A 15693-nucleotide genomic window follows, 5' to 3' on the forward strand; every position below is an offset into this window, starting at 1 on the left:
CTATCCAAGAACAGAGGAAGGGGACGAATAGCAGACTCTCAGACTGGCAAGGAAAGGGCTGCACTTGCCCAAATCCGTGTGCAGGTAAAGTGGTAGGAACAGCAGAGTCGCCCTCCTTTGGCTTAGTAGTTATTCGCAGTTTCAGAGACATCTATCTCTGCCTCAGCAACAAGGAGTGGAGGACTAAAGATCCCTGCAACTCAGCCGGGACTTTGCTGCGCAGCCTCCAACAGGGATTTTTCAGGAGGACTTGGAGGGGAAGTGGTGGAGGAAGATTACTTGAGAGGATAATTGAGGGGCTTGTTGGGGGCCCAGAGACAGGGAGAAGACAAACCTGGAGCCATGGGGAGTGACATACAAAATTTTATTATTATTATTTATTATTATTATTTTTACTTTTATTATTATTATTTATTTATCATGTGCACAAAAAAAAAAAGGAATTAAAACGAACCGACGCGCTGAAAGTGGCCAAGGAGACCAGAACCTGCGGGAAACCTTTCGAGGGTTTTTGCCTGGTCCTGGGTCCGAAGGCCCTGCCTGGCCAGGCCCCACAGGGGCTGGGACAGGCCAGGCCCCACACTCCGGACCTGGGCACCCTCGCCTTCCCTGCTCCGGCCACTGGGTCCTGGCCAGGCGCCGGCAGTTCCCTTACATTATTCTCTTTTCCTCGCTTTCCTTTTCAAATAAAAAAAGGCTCGAAGGGGAGAGAGCACTGGGCGAGGACTCCAAGCCTTTTTCGGATTTGTTCAAGGACTTTTAAAATTTATTTTAACTTTTATTGACTTTGTTTCTGTTTTTTCGAGTCGTCACGATCCACGGGTGAGGAGACATGCAGGGCGCATCGCCGCTACCGAGAGAGCAACTACGGGGCTGGGCGGCCCGAGGGTAAGGGGAAGCCCCTTCCCCTAAGCGAGCCTGCGAGGGCCGGGCCGGCTGGGGCAGGGCCAGAGAGACAGACAAGACTAGAGAGACAGGGCCCAGAGAAGGGGAGATGCCGAGGGAGAGAGAGATGGAGAGAGGGGAGAGATGCGAGGCAGGACGAGATGCCGAGGAGAGAGCGAGAACACGGAATCGCAGAGAAATAGCCAACAAAGCAGAGGCCAGAGGCGTCCACAGGACCATGTTCGTCGTTTTGCATAGAGATTTTTCTTTCGTAATAGTTTTGTAACATAAAAAATGCCCCCCTCCCCCAGGACGTGCTGTGCTTTAGTGGGCGTGTAGCTGTGTCCCCTCCCTCCCCCCAGCGAGCGGCGACTCTCAGCACGGACAGCGGGGGCTTCTACAGGCAGGGCTGGGGCTCGGGGACCTACGGGACGAGGCGGGGCCGGGGCGGGCTTATGTACACGGGCTTCGCCTTCACAGACACACACCGTCTTCCTACAAAGCAGCAGCAGCCGGTTGGGTTTTTTGTGTTTGTTTCCTTTTTGCAAAGGTTATTATATTAAATAAAGGTAGAGCTTTCGCGGTTCTGTTCTGTCCCTGCCGGAGATGGGGGCCGGGGCGGGGGCGGGCAGCCTTCCACTCCCACCCCGCAGCAGGCCCAGACGCCCGCTCGGAAGCGCCTTCCTGCCACCCACTGGCTGATTGAGTCTGCGTCGGGCCTGGGGTTGGGAGCATGGAGTTCGTAACTCGGGTAGGACGGAAACTGGTCCTACTGAGCCCCGGCGCCAAGGCAGGGAGATGCCGGGCGTCCTGGGAGGAGAAAAGGGCTGGCAGGAGAGGGACCCCAGAGGCCAGCAGATGGAAGAGCCGCTGACGTCGGGGCAAGGAGGGGCGGAGAGCGGCCACGTTGGCCGAGGTGCCTGGGCCTTAACGAGGCAGTCTAAGGTGGAGAAGGAAAAACCCAGAGCCGGGCTCGATCTGGACAGGCTACTGGGGCCTGCGTGCCTTGTGTTCCAACTTTGGAAAGACCTGAAATCCCCATCATCCGGCCCCAAGCCCCCATTCCACCTTTTCCGGCAAGAAAGTGGGGGCAGTCCGGCTGGCGCAGAAGGAGTGGGATTCCGCTCTGAGGGGTCTCGATGCGGGCTTTTCCTCCTCCGGCAGAAAATCGTTTTGTTCATTTCATGGCCCAGCGGGGCCGGCGAAGCCTCCTGGTGCCCAAGTGTCCAAGGCGGGCTGGCGGGGCTGGACCGCGCTGCAGTCTGCGCTGATTGTGTGTCACAGAGACAGGTCCCGAGCGCGCGCCCGCGGGCCTGGCCGGGTGGCTGGGCCTGGCCGGGTGGCTGGGCCTGGCTAGGTGCTGGCCGGTCCCCTGGCCACGGGTCCAGGCAGGCAGGAGGGGCTGCGGGCGGGGACGGGCGTCGGGCCCGGCCTGAGGGTCCCGCCGCGGCGCCGCCCATTCTGTCTGGCCTTCCATGGGGAGCGATGAAGGGCTGTGGGGTCCTGGGATGGGGTGGGCTGGGGCGGTGGCCGGGAGGCTTCGCGTTGCTCCGGTCCTCCCTCCCTCCGGGTTGGGCGGTCAGACGGGGACGATGTGGAGGCCGAAGCTGTCGGCCTGAAGCTTGATGTGGTCCCCGCGGTAACTAGTGGCGGTCATAGGCAGCGGCAGCAGCGGCAGGGGCGGAGCCCCGGGGGGCGGCACTATAATAATAAGGGGAACCTGGAAGTTAACACAGGAGAAGAATGGGCTGGGTGAGAGGACAAACAGGAGAACAAAAAAGGAAAGAAAAGCAACGAAAATACCTCCCCGGACTGGGGTCGGCAGGGTCTAGGGGAGACGTTGGTCAGGTGGCAGGGTGGCATGGCCAGTTGCCCCAAGGAGAGCTGCACTCACCAGGCAGGAGAGGGACCTGAGTAGTGACCACCGCCGCCTGTCTGTGGGACAGGAAGGGGCCGAGGACAGCACAGAACCCTCCAGCCACCAGGGAGGGGAGGGAAGGGATGAGAGGCGGGACATCCCCCTTGGGACTCCGGGTACAGCGCTGCACCGTCAAGGCCGCGCAGCCCAAGCCGAGGCCGCGCCAGGCACTGCGCACTGCGCGGCGGACGTTTGTGCGCGCTGAGCGACCGGCCAGCCAGGTGGCGTACTCACTTAGTAAGGCGGGGTTGCTGAATCTCCAAGCCTCGTTGTAGGCGGTGTACTGGGGGTGGCTGTATGGGTTGCCGGAGAACTCGCTCCCTGCGGGGAGGTCAGGAATCAGCCTGGCCGGCAGCAAGGGACCAGGAGGAGGCGCACAATCCCCCAGTTCATGTGAGGGGGTCCCGGGAAAGGTCAAAAGCACCGACGCATCTAGCACCTTGCGTGGAGGGACCGCAGGACCTCCCAGGACTGTCCTCCCAAAGCCACCCAGGAAGGTTTTACACGAAGCCCGGGGTCCGCGCCCTCTACCCCTGCGTTGGGGTTTAGTAGAGCTGTTTAGTAGATACTTTGCCCGATGGGGGCGGTAGTGAGGGAGAGTGGCGCAGAAGAATCCTCTGGACACTTTGTCCCAGAAAATTCTAAAAATGGCATCTCAGTACGGTGCCAGTGCAGGGGGTAGAGGCTGCTGGGAAACATCCCTTCCCGCCTGCCCCTCGCGAGGCCCGATCCGTGTGTTACGCAGCAGGAGACAGAGGCTTCGGGAAGTGGGTGGACTGGCCGCCAGGCGCTGTGAGCCAGGGGCCTCGTGGGCTGGGAGCTCTCTGAAGCCACCTCTCTCCGAGAGAGAAAGGCCAGGCCTCTGAGCTTCCCCCTCGTCCTTTCTCCTGTGTGATGACCCCAGACTGTTTACAGTGATCCCTAACCGCGGGTTAAGTAGAGGAGAAGGGGCCCCTCTCAGAGAGGGAGCTGGGTGGGGGTGGGGGATGCAGCCACTGGAAAGCCTGTTTATTGACGAGGAGGGAAAGCATGCGTGCAGCAGGATAATGAGCTTCTGAGCTCAACTGTGACCAAGAGGAACTGAGCTATCTCCTTCCCCATCGCTAATGAAACAAGTGTAATTTCCTCATCAGCACTAGATTCTGTTTAACGACTCCCCCCTTGCCACCAAGAGCTCTCTGCAGCTCCCCTCATCCACCTCCCTGCAGACTCCCCACCCCCATGCCTACCTCCCCCTGCTCCCCTCATCCTCACCTGCTAAGACCTTCTCCAGCCTCCACCTCTCACTGCACTCACCTGAAGAAGCTCCTGTCGCCCTCTCTACTCTTCTCCCTCTCAAATCTGGGCAGAAATTCTCACCCATACCTCCCTGCTCTTTGCTCAGTTTCTCTAACTCCCTTCAGCCCTGCAGCAATCTCCCCTTAACAGTACAGTCCCTGAAGCTCTGCTAGTTCAGGACAGTCCCTGGATGGATGGGCCAGGGATGCGACCAATCACTGTCTTTTTTACTTGCTGCTTTGGGCTTTAGGGAAAGGGCACCAAGTGTGGCCAGAGGGAATGGCTTCCAGGCCAGTTAGTCTCACCTTCTAAAGCAAGAGGTGGGCTTTGTTTGGTTTTTTGCTGTTTACAGGAATTTGAGCTTCAACTCTAGCTTCAAGCTGTACCCAGTCTGGCATTAGGGGCTAGGGCGAGCACCACCTAAAGCTGTAGTCACTAGACCCTAAATATAACCTCTGCCTCTGATCCACACTGACCCACATCCAGGTTCTTTCAAACACGAGATGGGCTAGATCCCAGAGGAACCATGAGGTTCCTCTGAGGAGATCCAGGGTGCTCTTGCTCGTTTCTCTGACGCCAAGTGTCACTGGTTCCTGCCACAGCCTGTCCTCTGCTGTCTTTCCTTGGGGGTTACTTCCTCCTCTCCAGGGTGAGGTCAGTTCCTGATGCTGGTCTATCTCCCATGAGTTGGTGCAGACCAGGGTAGCTTTGGCTGAGTGACTGACATGCCCTTGGAGATAGTTATTGGCTCCAGGTTTCTATGGAAACCAGGGCAGGCTCTTCTAAGCAGTGTCAGCTGGTTGGGGTGAGCTGGGCACAGAGGGTGGAGCTGAGACTGAGGGCTCCCTGGGCACAGGCTTGGGTGGGTGGGGGCTGTGGAGGAGCCATACTAATGCAATTGGGGTGCACACAAGGGTGCAGTTCAGCAAGCTCCCTCCCTGGGTTCATGAGGGAGGGAGAGGGAGCAACTGCCACTTCTAGGAAAAGAGAGACTGAATAGGCTGGTTTGGAGAGGGGGGGTACTAGGTTTTCTTCCCACCCCAGCTTCAGACTACAGACCATTCAGCTGCTCACCCATGATTTAGCTCCCCACCCCCACCTAGATTAGGCAGCTGCAGCATTGTCACCTACCAGGCACCATTCCTGCCAGGGTGGAGGTGGGATAGCTTCCCTGGCCAGTGGGGGGCACGTGAGGGGGGTAACCAGGCAGAGTGGTGCTCGCCATGTCACGACCTGGAAAAACACAAAGGGGAAGGGGTGAGGTCTGGAAGAGAGGGGCCTGCCTCTCTTCACACCGGAAGCTACTCCATGAGAGGAAACTGCTGTGTGCGGACATGTGGGGGGGCGTGTGGACAGGTCTGTGGCCCAGTGAACAGGTCCAGGTGTGCCCACGCATGTGTGTAAGCTTCTTTACCTAACTGCCCACTCCTGCGATCTGCTGTGTGTATGCACCTCTGTGCTATGTATCCTGTGTCTCTGCACTTGTGTGTATCTATGTCTGCATTTGCTTATGTCACGTTGCATCTCAAACCCAGCAGAAATGGGAGGACTTGGTCTCACTCTTCCAAAAAGATGTTTGGCTGCAGTCTCTCCGGTAGCCAGATAAACCTCAGTCATCTCGCTTGCCTCTCCTTTCCTAATGCCCCAACTTTCCTTCAGGCTTGGAGGACACCCCATCATCACCACCACCACCACCTCTGCAGGGGCTGATGGGAATCCCTTGTCCTTTCCAAGGGGAGCTGCAGGTGCTGAGCCTGGCAGGTGTGGAGAGCAGGGGGCCAGCCAGTGGGCTATTTTGCTGTTAGTGTTTATGGCATTTAAATGATAGAAAACCATCCCTGAAGCCAATCAGGGGCTTTGAGGCAACAGTACAAGTGGATCAGATCAAGTTCCAATGAAAAAAATCTGCTGCCCCCCACCAGCTGCTTGATTTGTGTCTCTAGAGGTCTCTCTTAGCTAGAGCCTGGAAGATGAAAGGCAGGGTTTTCCTTAGCAGTGCCCAGGAGATAAGGCGTAGCAAGCCAAAGTCCGTGTGTCTGGCCCACAGGTATCTCCTAGGGCACAGTTGTACCTGACTGGCCCCCTTCCCTGCCAGCCCCTTTATCTCTAGAAAGATCACCAACTGCCTTTGTAATTTAGCCTGCTCCAATCTCTAATAACTATAATTGGCCTTCTTTGCTATCCCATATATCCACACCCTAGAGACTACTTCTTTACCCACCACTGGCTCTCCTAGATCCCGTTAACTTTCTCCAGGGTTCTGCTCTACCACTCTAATGCTTCTGTCTAACCCCTTCCACATTTTAGCCTTTGAATGGCAAGGCATGGCTGAAAGAAGCCATGCTGTTAGATGCTATAAAGTTAGACTTGTCGAGACCCCGATGATGGTGAGTGACAGAGAACAGCCCCATCAGATTCTTCTTGACTGTGATCTTTATGAAAGTCAATGGCAAGAGCTTCCTCCTGAGGGCCCACTGGGTGGGTTTGAACCGCCAACCTCTTCATTAGTATCGGAGTGCTTAACCATTTGTACCATATCTGGCTTACTTATTTTTCTGTTCATCATTTGAGCCCTAGCTTTTATCTCCCCTAAAGCTATTCCAAAGTAGCTCTCTCTCCTTTCCATTCTCCCTTAGAGCATGATCTCACATACTGTTTTTCTATTATTTTTTTTTTTTTTGTACCATCAAATCAGATCTGACTGGTACAGGAGGAAATTGCCCCTCCATCTCCAGCAGAGCATCTGGTGGATTTGAACCGCATACCTCTGGGATTGCAGTGCAGCTTCTTGCCACTAGGCCACCAGAGCTCATTTTTCAAAAATGTGTTTCTTTGCCCCTTTCTTAATACATCTGTACGACTCCTCTTTCCCCAAGTATGTTAAACTACAAGTCAGATTTTTGCATTTCCAGTTGTCTGCTGAATGTTTTCATTAGCTGTTCTACTGTCACCTCAAGTCTAATAGGAATAAAAGTAGATTTACCTTCTTCGGGTTCCATTAATTCTACTAACCCTCCTATAGAACACCAGACCAGAAACTTTAGAATCTTTCTTCATGTTACTCTCCCCTCTCTCTATAAAGCCAATCACCAAATGTTGCCAACTCTCCTTAGTATTGTCACATCTGTCTCATCTCCTTCTCCCTGCCACCTTCCATATCTTAGGTCCTAAACAACTGCCTTTCTCTGCCACAACAGTTTGTTTGTTTGTTTGGTATCCCTGGCCTCCAGAGCCTTTCTTTTCCAGTCTGTCATTGCTTTCATCACACAGCTTCCCTTGTAAAAACCATCATTGATTCCCTGTAGCCTGCAGGTTGAATCTAAATGCTGCCAGTCTTTCAAAACTTCCCAAGTACTGCTCCTCCACCTTCCCCAGCTCTGACTTTCACACCCCGCATGGTTTAATTTACACTGACTTTTTCTTCTCTTGTTCAAAGTTCCCTTCCCCTCCTAGTTCAAACCCTTAAACCCCTCCCATTCTACCCATCAGCGAAGTCACTGTCCTTTAAACTTCTACAGCCTCTATTTATTCCCTATGGTTCATTTACAATGTCATTATATTTTGTAATGCATCAATGGAATACCCCACTATTAAAATCACTACAAAGCACAGTTTACTCTGTTTTATCATATCATATCATATCATATCATATCATATCATATCATATCATATCATATCATATCAATCATATCATATCATATCATATCATATCATGGTTTATGTCTTCAAACCTGAGGGCGGGTTTATTCTTCCTAGTGAAGATCATGGGCAGATGTTCAAGAAACACTTGCTGAGTAATTTCCTACATTTAAAGCCAATTTCATATAGGCAGAATGTCATTGTTTCTAATTGTTTTGTATGTGCCGTTCTCCATTAAGGAGATAAAGGATGAGACAGAATGTAAATGCTTAAATATATGTACTTTTCTCAAAATATTTTCAAAACTGGCTTGCGATTTGTCATAAAATGATGAAAGATGTCTGGTGAGGGGCTCATATGTATGACTCAGCTTTATTATGCACTGGAATGATTTTCCACATCTCTGATATCTTACATTTCCTGGAACTCTGGAGTAGCACTGTCCAATAGATTACACTGACTCCCAGAAAGAAGAAAGACTTTGTATTTGCTTGGTAGTGCATTTCTTTTATTGACTTCTATTGTCAACAAAAGGAGTCCCTTGGTGATACAAATGGTTAGCACACTCAGCTGATAACTGAAAGGTTGGAGGTTCAAGTCCACCCAGAGGAGCTCTGGAGGAAAGACTTGATGATCTGCTTCAGAACACTCTGCCACTGAAAACAGTATGGAGCACAGTTCTACTCTGATACACACGAGGTAGCTATGGGTTAGCAGAGACTCCTCAGCAACTAATTGGACTTTTAAAATATCAATTAAAGATATACTCTTTGGAACAACAGAGGAAGAAGGACAGTCAGGAATAGAAGGAGGATATGGAATGTGTAGCTAATTGCCTCCAACAACTGCCTTCTTTGCAAAGAGACCAGAAAAACTGAATGGTCCTGGCTACCATTACTAAACATTTTGAATGAAGAATCCTGATGAAAAGGGGAGAAATGCAGGACACAATTTTAAATCTCATGGACTCTGCACTTTTTTGATCCATGAGGCTAGAGGGACAACTACTGAAACTTTTGCTCTGGGATAACCTTTAAAACTTAAAGCAAAAATATCTCCCAGAAGTCCTCTTAAACCAAACAATAGTTTAGCTTAACTGGTTAAAAAAAATATCCCTGCTTATATGACACCAAAGTGACAACAGGAACTCAAAAGATTAGATAGAAACTTTCTAAAGTAGTGAGTTCATGTTAGTAGAAAGAAATAACTCAACTACAATCCCAGAGGCACACGGTTCGAATCCACCAGATGCTTTGCCGGGGAAGGAGGGACAATCTCCTCCTGTACCAGTCAGATCTGATTTGACGGTACACTCACACAAAAATAATAAAATAAAAATTTTAAAAAAAGTTTAAAAAAAAAATTTAAAAAAAAGAAAGAAAGGAATAATTCAGAGTAAGAGGTTGACAATGGCTGTTTAAGTTAAAGTAGGTAATCATCTGTCACTCAGTTGTACATGTGGAAAAGGTAGAACTGGTGACTATGTTGCTATTTATATTCTCAACAACACTTTTTAAAATAAAATTTAAAAAAAAATAAACAAGATACACTCTTCTTGACCAGTTCTTAGTGAGTGGATCTGAGACAGACAATAACAGTGATGTCTATCAATTACTTCTTGTTCTTATGTGCTGTTGATTTGAAAAAGACTTAGAAATGACCCTTGAGCAGGTTTTCAGGGGCTATAAATTATATGAGGAAGATTGCCCATCTTTCTCCTGTAGAGCAGCTAGTGAGTTCAAACTGCCTGCCTTTGGGTTGCAGCATAACTCCTGGACCCACTAGGCCATCTGAGCTCTCTTGTCAATTACTAGACAAATTAATACTAAAGCATTCATCATAAAGGCCCAAGAGAGGAGAGTTAAGAAAGATTTCGAGGTTTTGAAATGAAAAAGATGCAGAAACAATTTATCCTGGCCCTAGAGTCTTAATATCTGCTGAACAGCCAGGGAAAGAGGTATGCTTATTTCTTTATAAATAGAAATGTAAATGCATTTGGATTTATGGTCTCCAACTTCTGTCATACATAAAATTTTTGTAACAGAATTTCATAACAAAATTTTTTAACTAGCTGTAGGAAGGGGGGGGAATGCTGGATTAAATGCCCTTCTAGCTAACTTGAAGACACTTCTATTGCACTGTTTCATTTCCACTGGTTTTCTCTCTTGCCAAATTAATTGTAAAGTCCATTTCCAGGATATGTAAACTTCTGCATGCTGCAAGTCACCAGCAGGACTGTTAATCTAGAGGCACATTTCCAGACTCTATTTTAAAAACGGAAATTGTATGGGTGTGCCACATGAAGACTTCCCCTCAGCCCCCAAACGTGAGAGAAGAGATTCATGCTGAAGAAGAAACCTGCAACTTCCTACTGCTCTTCGTGCAGCTGGACTCCCGCTGCAGCAGGCTCCCTAACGTTAGCATCAAACCACAAAGATGTTCCCATTTCAGGTCCCTGAGCCGAGGTGGCTTGAGATGCAAGCCACTGCATACAAACAATGCTCGATGGCTTCATTAATACACAGGTAACACCCAAGGAACAGGAAAAAATTGACCAAACTCTTGCCAGACCCATATATTCTTCTGTAACACCATTGTCAATAATGGAAAACACATACTATAGGAAGTTTTCAAATTACTAAGACCATCATACTATTTGCCCAGCAGCGTTCTTTGAGGAAGCCTCTTTCAGAGGCAGAATATGAATGGATAATGGGTTCCATGCAAGGAAGAAGCGACAGAGCGTAGGGTCTAGCAGTGCTATAGATGGAAGAACAAATGGGAGCAGAGTCAGCTTCTGAAATGGTAAGATTGCGCACAGCCACCTTCTTTAAACAAACAAGCAAAAGCAAGAAAACAGCTACATAGCGGGATACACCAATTATAAAATATGTGCCACACAGCAGAAGACAGGAAGCTCTAAAGTGTTTGTTCTGCCCCCTGACAATGCCAGTTACATGAAAACAGCACCAGGAATCACAAATGGCTAGAAATCTACATATTGTTACAGGAAGACCGGTGTTTCATGTTGGATACTTCCTTCCTAAGGTTAAACTACTTGCTGTCAAGTCAATTCCAACACGTGGCAACCCATGTGTATCAGAGTAGAACAGTGGTTTTCTAAGGCTCATGATTCAGAAATAGTACCTTTCTTATAAGGTATCTAAAAAGTTAGACTTGAACTTCCAACTTTTTGGTTAACAGGGAAGTACCTTATACCACCCAAGGACTTTCCTTGGGTCTAACGTCTCTATTTTAAAGCTAAGAATACAGAGACATTGAGTGACATAGTGACTTTACCATGGATACATAACTAATAAATAATGGGATCAAAATTTGAAACCAAATTTTTACTAAACTGTCTTTCAATAGTAACATTAAGCCAGATACTCCTCAAAAGAGCCAAATAAAAGGGAGGGAAAGTGATACAACAAGCTAAACCTTGTATCATTATTTTTACCATTAAGATGAGCCAAGAGGAAAAAAAAGTTTGTGCAAAATAAAACATTGACATCAATGCTCTAGTAAAACTCCATAGGGTAGAGTATTAATCCACTTAACTCCTTGGGGAGTTAAAAAACAAAACAAAAAACAAACAACACAACAACAAACCACAAAGGGGCTCTTCAAAAACCAGAAGTAGTTGAGAGCCTTAAAGTATCCAGAAGCATTAGAAGCACTGTACTTGATGAGGATGTCTTCTCAGTTCAACCGCAGAAGTCCCTGAAGATTCTAAAGCCAATTTCTACAGCAATCACTGCATTGGAATCAGACAGTGCACTTTTGTCAGACATTCCTTACCAAATGGGCCAGATCAAATCAACTGTTTTGGAGACTCTCAGCACAGCTCTTCTTCCAAGCACAGAAAAAAGCAAAGGCAAAGACTTTATTAAGAAATGGGAAATTGTCATCAGATAATTCATGCTGTTTAGTTGTCAGGTCTGAGATTCAAGGAGAGACTCCCACACACTTTGTGGATAAAAGCTCGCCTTCGTGGAATACCCACTTTATGCCAGGCACTGCTCTAAATATTTTTATATGAATGCTCTCACTTAATCCTCATAGCAGCACTATGGTGTTGATTCTGTTTTTAATCCCCACTTAACAGATATTCAAGGCTCTAACTCATTGCTGTGGAGTCAGAACTGACTCAGAGTTGACCCTCCAGCAGGTTTTTAGAAGCTATAAATTGCATACGAGGAAATTTCCCCTCTTTTCCCAAGGAGCTGTTGGTAGATTTGAACTGCCAGAGTGGCACCACCTTTAGGTCTGCAGCACAACTCCCTATGGACTGCATGACCGGAGCATCCCCATTGAACAGATTGTGTCGTCATTTTTCCGTACCGTCCAGTCAGAACCGACTTATAACTGACCTCCAGCAGGTTTTCAAAGGCTGTAAGTACTAAGCCACATGGGAGGAGGAGATTGCCCATCTTTCTCCCATGGAAAAGCTGGTGGATATGATCAAAACTATCTAGTAGTTGGCAGAACTGGAAAGAAAGAATAAGTAATATACTTAGGGACTGATTCTAGAAAGTGAGTTTCAAATTTAATAGACCCAGAAAGCAGACAGGTCCAGGAAAACAACTTGGAAACATGCTAAACCAATCCTTTCTTCAACAGGATGCTTGCTTGCTTCTTGTCTGCTTCAGATTCTATTTTCTTTAGCAGAGGTTTTAGATAAGAGGTTCATTGGTTTCCTAGGACCCCACAGATGAACTTCAGGAGGTTTATGCAAATTGCATATAAATTGTTACAAATATTATTTATGTGCATTTTTTTCCTTGGGGAGAGGGCACATGGCTTTTATCAGATTCTCAAAAGTCTTCATGACTCAAAAAGACTCCCAAGCACTGTTCTATAGAAAGGATGACATCAATGGTTAGTGCATCCAGCTACTAACAGAAAGGTTGTAGGTGTGAGAACACCAAGAGGTGCCTAAGAAGAAAAAAATGTGATGACTCACTTTCAAAAAATTAGACTTTGCAATCCTATGGAGGGGATCAATTCTAATCTGATACACATAGGTTCTCTGTGAGCTGGAATCAGCTCAGCCATAGCTGTTTTGGTTTCTGGAAAACAAAACTAACCCTAGTCTTCTGCATAAGACACTGGGTTGCTTTTGAGTACTTGAATAATACAAGTAGACAAGATCAGCAAAATAGCATGTCAGGGTACAGGAGACATATCTCAAGGTGAGGAAAATGTCAGCATTCAGAGGACCAAAGAAATCATGAAAAGGAAGCTGCTGAAAAAACCAGAAACTGCTGATTGAGAAGGCTCAGATGAGACTTATCAGCTTATTAGACATGGATTAACACAGCAAAAGTTATCTTCAGTGAGTTTAGAGATGCTTTTCCTCAGCATGTTTCTCTGAAAATGAGCACTTCTACCATCCACTTGACACTGAGGAGGACCCTAAGGCCAAGAAACAGAACTCTTGTTTTACTGCCCTATCTTCAAGTTTGGTCTACTTCTCATAAGGCAGTGAAAGTTAAGATACTCAGATGAACAAAAGAACTGTTTAATAGGAATCTATGAGTAGGCATTATTTGTATGACAACAGTCTAGAATAAGAGGTGCATTGCAAAGTGGACTGGGGGAAGGACTGGGGGGGAGGGAAGTGTGCAACAATGAATGAAGTGTTTTGTTTTTTTTAAGTAAACTAGAGGGGGTGGTGTTAGGGAGGATAAAATGCCACAATGAAAGAATGAATTATATAAAAAAAGAAAATGAAGATATTCTATTTCTTTAATGCTGGAAGTCTGTGCTTCCATTGAGACAAACATTTCTAATACTAACAAGAAGCCTCAGTTATCTAATTTTATAATTACAGTGCAAGCATACGCTTATATTTACTATACCAGCTATGATCATTTTATGATCAATCCATGTTAGATATGATCTGCCAAAGTAACATACTTTTCAATCTGTAAAAGAGGCTTTATAAGGAGAGGAAAAGAGCTTTCTACATATTTTATATTGCTTTGTACAGCCCACATGTCCAAATCCTCCTCAAGGTCTGTGCCCCTAGTCCCAGGCACCACATTGGCTCCATTCACCTTGGAGCTCACCTGCTTTTAGGTTCCAGCCGGCAGGACTGTGTCTGCAGGTCAAGTTGGCTGCCGTCCTGACTGATCTTGCTTTCTACTGACAGCTGGACCTTCAGTTCTCAGTGAGTCCTCGGCAGGGATGCTGCCTAGACCTGTGTGGGCTCATTGAGGCTTGTACCTCAACGAACAGCCAGGTGCACACAGCCAATTGTGTTATCCCACCCTGTTCCTCCCAGCACATTATCCTCGTTTGGGCAATGTAGCCCTTAGCTCTGGGCTCCCCAGAAGCTGATTTCCTTCTACTCAACTGGGCTGTGGTGGAGCTGCAAGCTCAGGTGGGTCCTTAAAGAAAAGCTAGGGAGTGTTAGAAAGAATCACATTTTCAGAGAGCTGAAAGGCAGCTTGCTGATGTTCTTGTTCCATTCTCTCATTTTCTAGAGGACACTGAAGCTTAGAGAGGGGAAGGTCTCCCCAGCTCCCCGCCTCTTTTGTTGTTATGTACCATCGAGTCAGAGCCAACTCATAGCTGACCCTCACAGTTTTCAGAGGCAGTAAATCTCACCCGAAGAGATTGCCTACTTTTCTCCTGTGGAGCTGGTCCACTCCTCTCTTGACTTCTCCCCACACTGCCTTCTCCAGTTCCATGAACAAATCACAAATAAGGACTTGAGCTGGGCAGGTGCTGGCAGTCAGGGGGCCGCGGGAACTAGGCTTGGGATGAGTTCAGAGCCAGAGTGAGACCCTCGTGCTGGGTGGGCAGAGGTTAAGCCTGTTTGCACAGTTGCCTAATACTCCCGGTCTCCAGTTCCTCTCTGGCTTTACTTCGTTCTCTGAGAGCACTGAGTTGTCAGCTCTAATCCTTCCGAGAGAGCACAGCGTTTTTCAGGGACTCTGTGTAAGTGAAACCCTAATCCCAGGAAAAACAGCTATTTAAGCTGCTAGAGCATTAGGCTGCATTCTGAGCCTGCCAGCCTGGCTGCCACTAAGAGGAGAGCCGAGGATTCTAGCCTGGAGGAATGCAAAGCCCTCTCAGAACTACCGGGAGCTGCAGGACTCGGGTTAGAAAGGCACTGGCTTGTTGTCCTGAAGCTATGGCTACTAGTGGGGACAGGAAGGATTTTGATTATCCTGAGAGTGAAGTGGCAGGTCTTCCTGTCACCTTGTGGGTTGTTAATTCTTTTAGGGAAATAGACTTTCATGTCTTGCCTAGGTAGTTCTGGGGCCATCAAAACATTTCTGAACCTTTGGCCCCAATACATACCCGCTACGTTCTTTGGAGTAGCCCTGTTTAGGATTTCTGGCCATTTAGAAAAGGCTGGATTTGCTGAGTTTACTTAGCTAATTTTTTCCTCTCCTTGTCGTTGTTGGGTGCCACAGAGTCGATGACTCACAGCAACCCTATGGATGGCTGTGACCTCTGCCCTCTCTTGTGCCATCCTCACCATCTCGAATATAGTTGAGCCCATTGTTACAGTCACTGTGTCAACCTATCTTGTTGAGGGTCTTCCTCTCTTATGCTGACCCTCCACCTTTCCAAGCAAGACTAGCCCCTTCTAACTACATGCTCCTTTTCCAAGGACTAGCCCGTTCTAACTACATGCCCTGTCCTTGCCACCAAGAAGCACCCTGGTTGCACTTTCTCCAAGCAGTGTATAAACAAACTTAATTCTGGAGGGTTCCCCTTTCGGGGGGGAAAAGCCCTTTTAGGTCACCCTCAGCATCTCTAAATAACACTGGCAGCAACTGAAAGACTCCTATAACCCAAGCAATCATGGAAGCAGCCCCCAATGTCCTCTATCTTACTGAGTCCTTGAAAAGATTTTGATTCAAACTTTTCACATTCAAAAAAAAAAAAAAAAAACACACATTCAAATTCAGGCTTGTGCATCTTCCTGATTTCTAAATGCATTAGAGAGATGG

At 47.8% G+C, this 15693-nt stretch overlaps 2 protein-coding genes across 6 annotated transcripts in view; both read right to left on the minus strand.

The window, feature by feature from the left end:
- Positions 1-2345, minus strand: part of LOC102845346 (skin secretory protein xP2-like) — a 113241-nt gene extending 110896 nt beyond the window's left edge. The window contains exons 1-3 of the mRNA XM_006880191.1: positions 1954-2345; positions 1532-1695; positions 814-965 (exon numbers count right to left, since the gene is read on the minus strand). Of these exons, the coding sequence (XP_006880253.1) occupies positions 814-965; positions 1532-1695; positions 1954-2345 (708 nt within the window). The remainder of the gene's footprint in view (positions 1-813; positions 966-1531; positions 1696-1953) is intronic.
- A 119-nt stretch (positions 2346-2464) lies between these two features.
- PAX2 (paired box 2) overlaps positions 2465-15693 on the minus strand; it is a 95186-nt gene continuing 81957 nt past the window's right edge. For 2 of the 5 annotated variants that reach the window (XM_006880022.1, XM_006880020.1), the window contains 3 exons: positions 5213-5314; positions 3038-3124; positions 2465-2586 (listed from right to left, as the gene is read on the minus strand). In XM_006880022.1, coding sequence (XP_006880084.1) covers positions 2465-2586; positions 3038-3124; positions 5213-5314 — 311 coding nt within the window. Of the gene's footprint in view, positions 2606-3037; positions 3125-4917; positions 4928-4988; positions 5059-5212; positions 5315-15693 lie in introns of those variants that run through there. The other 3 variants (XM_006880023.1, XM_006880021.1, XM_006880024.1) reach the window with 2 other exon arrangements.

This window comes from Elephantulus edwardii, unplaced genomic scaffold (assembly GCF_000299155.1).
Source record: "Elephantulus edwardii isolate Elephantulus edwardi_28Jun2011 unplaced genomic scaffold, EleEdw1.0 scaffold00006, whole genome shotgun sequence".
NCBI lineage: Eukaryota > Metazoa > Chordata > Mammalia > Macroscelidea > Macroscelididae > Elephantulus > Elephantulus edwardii.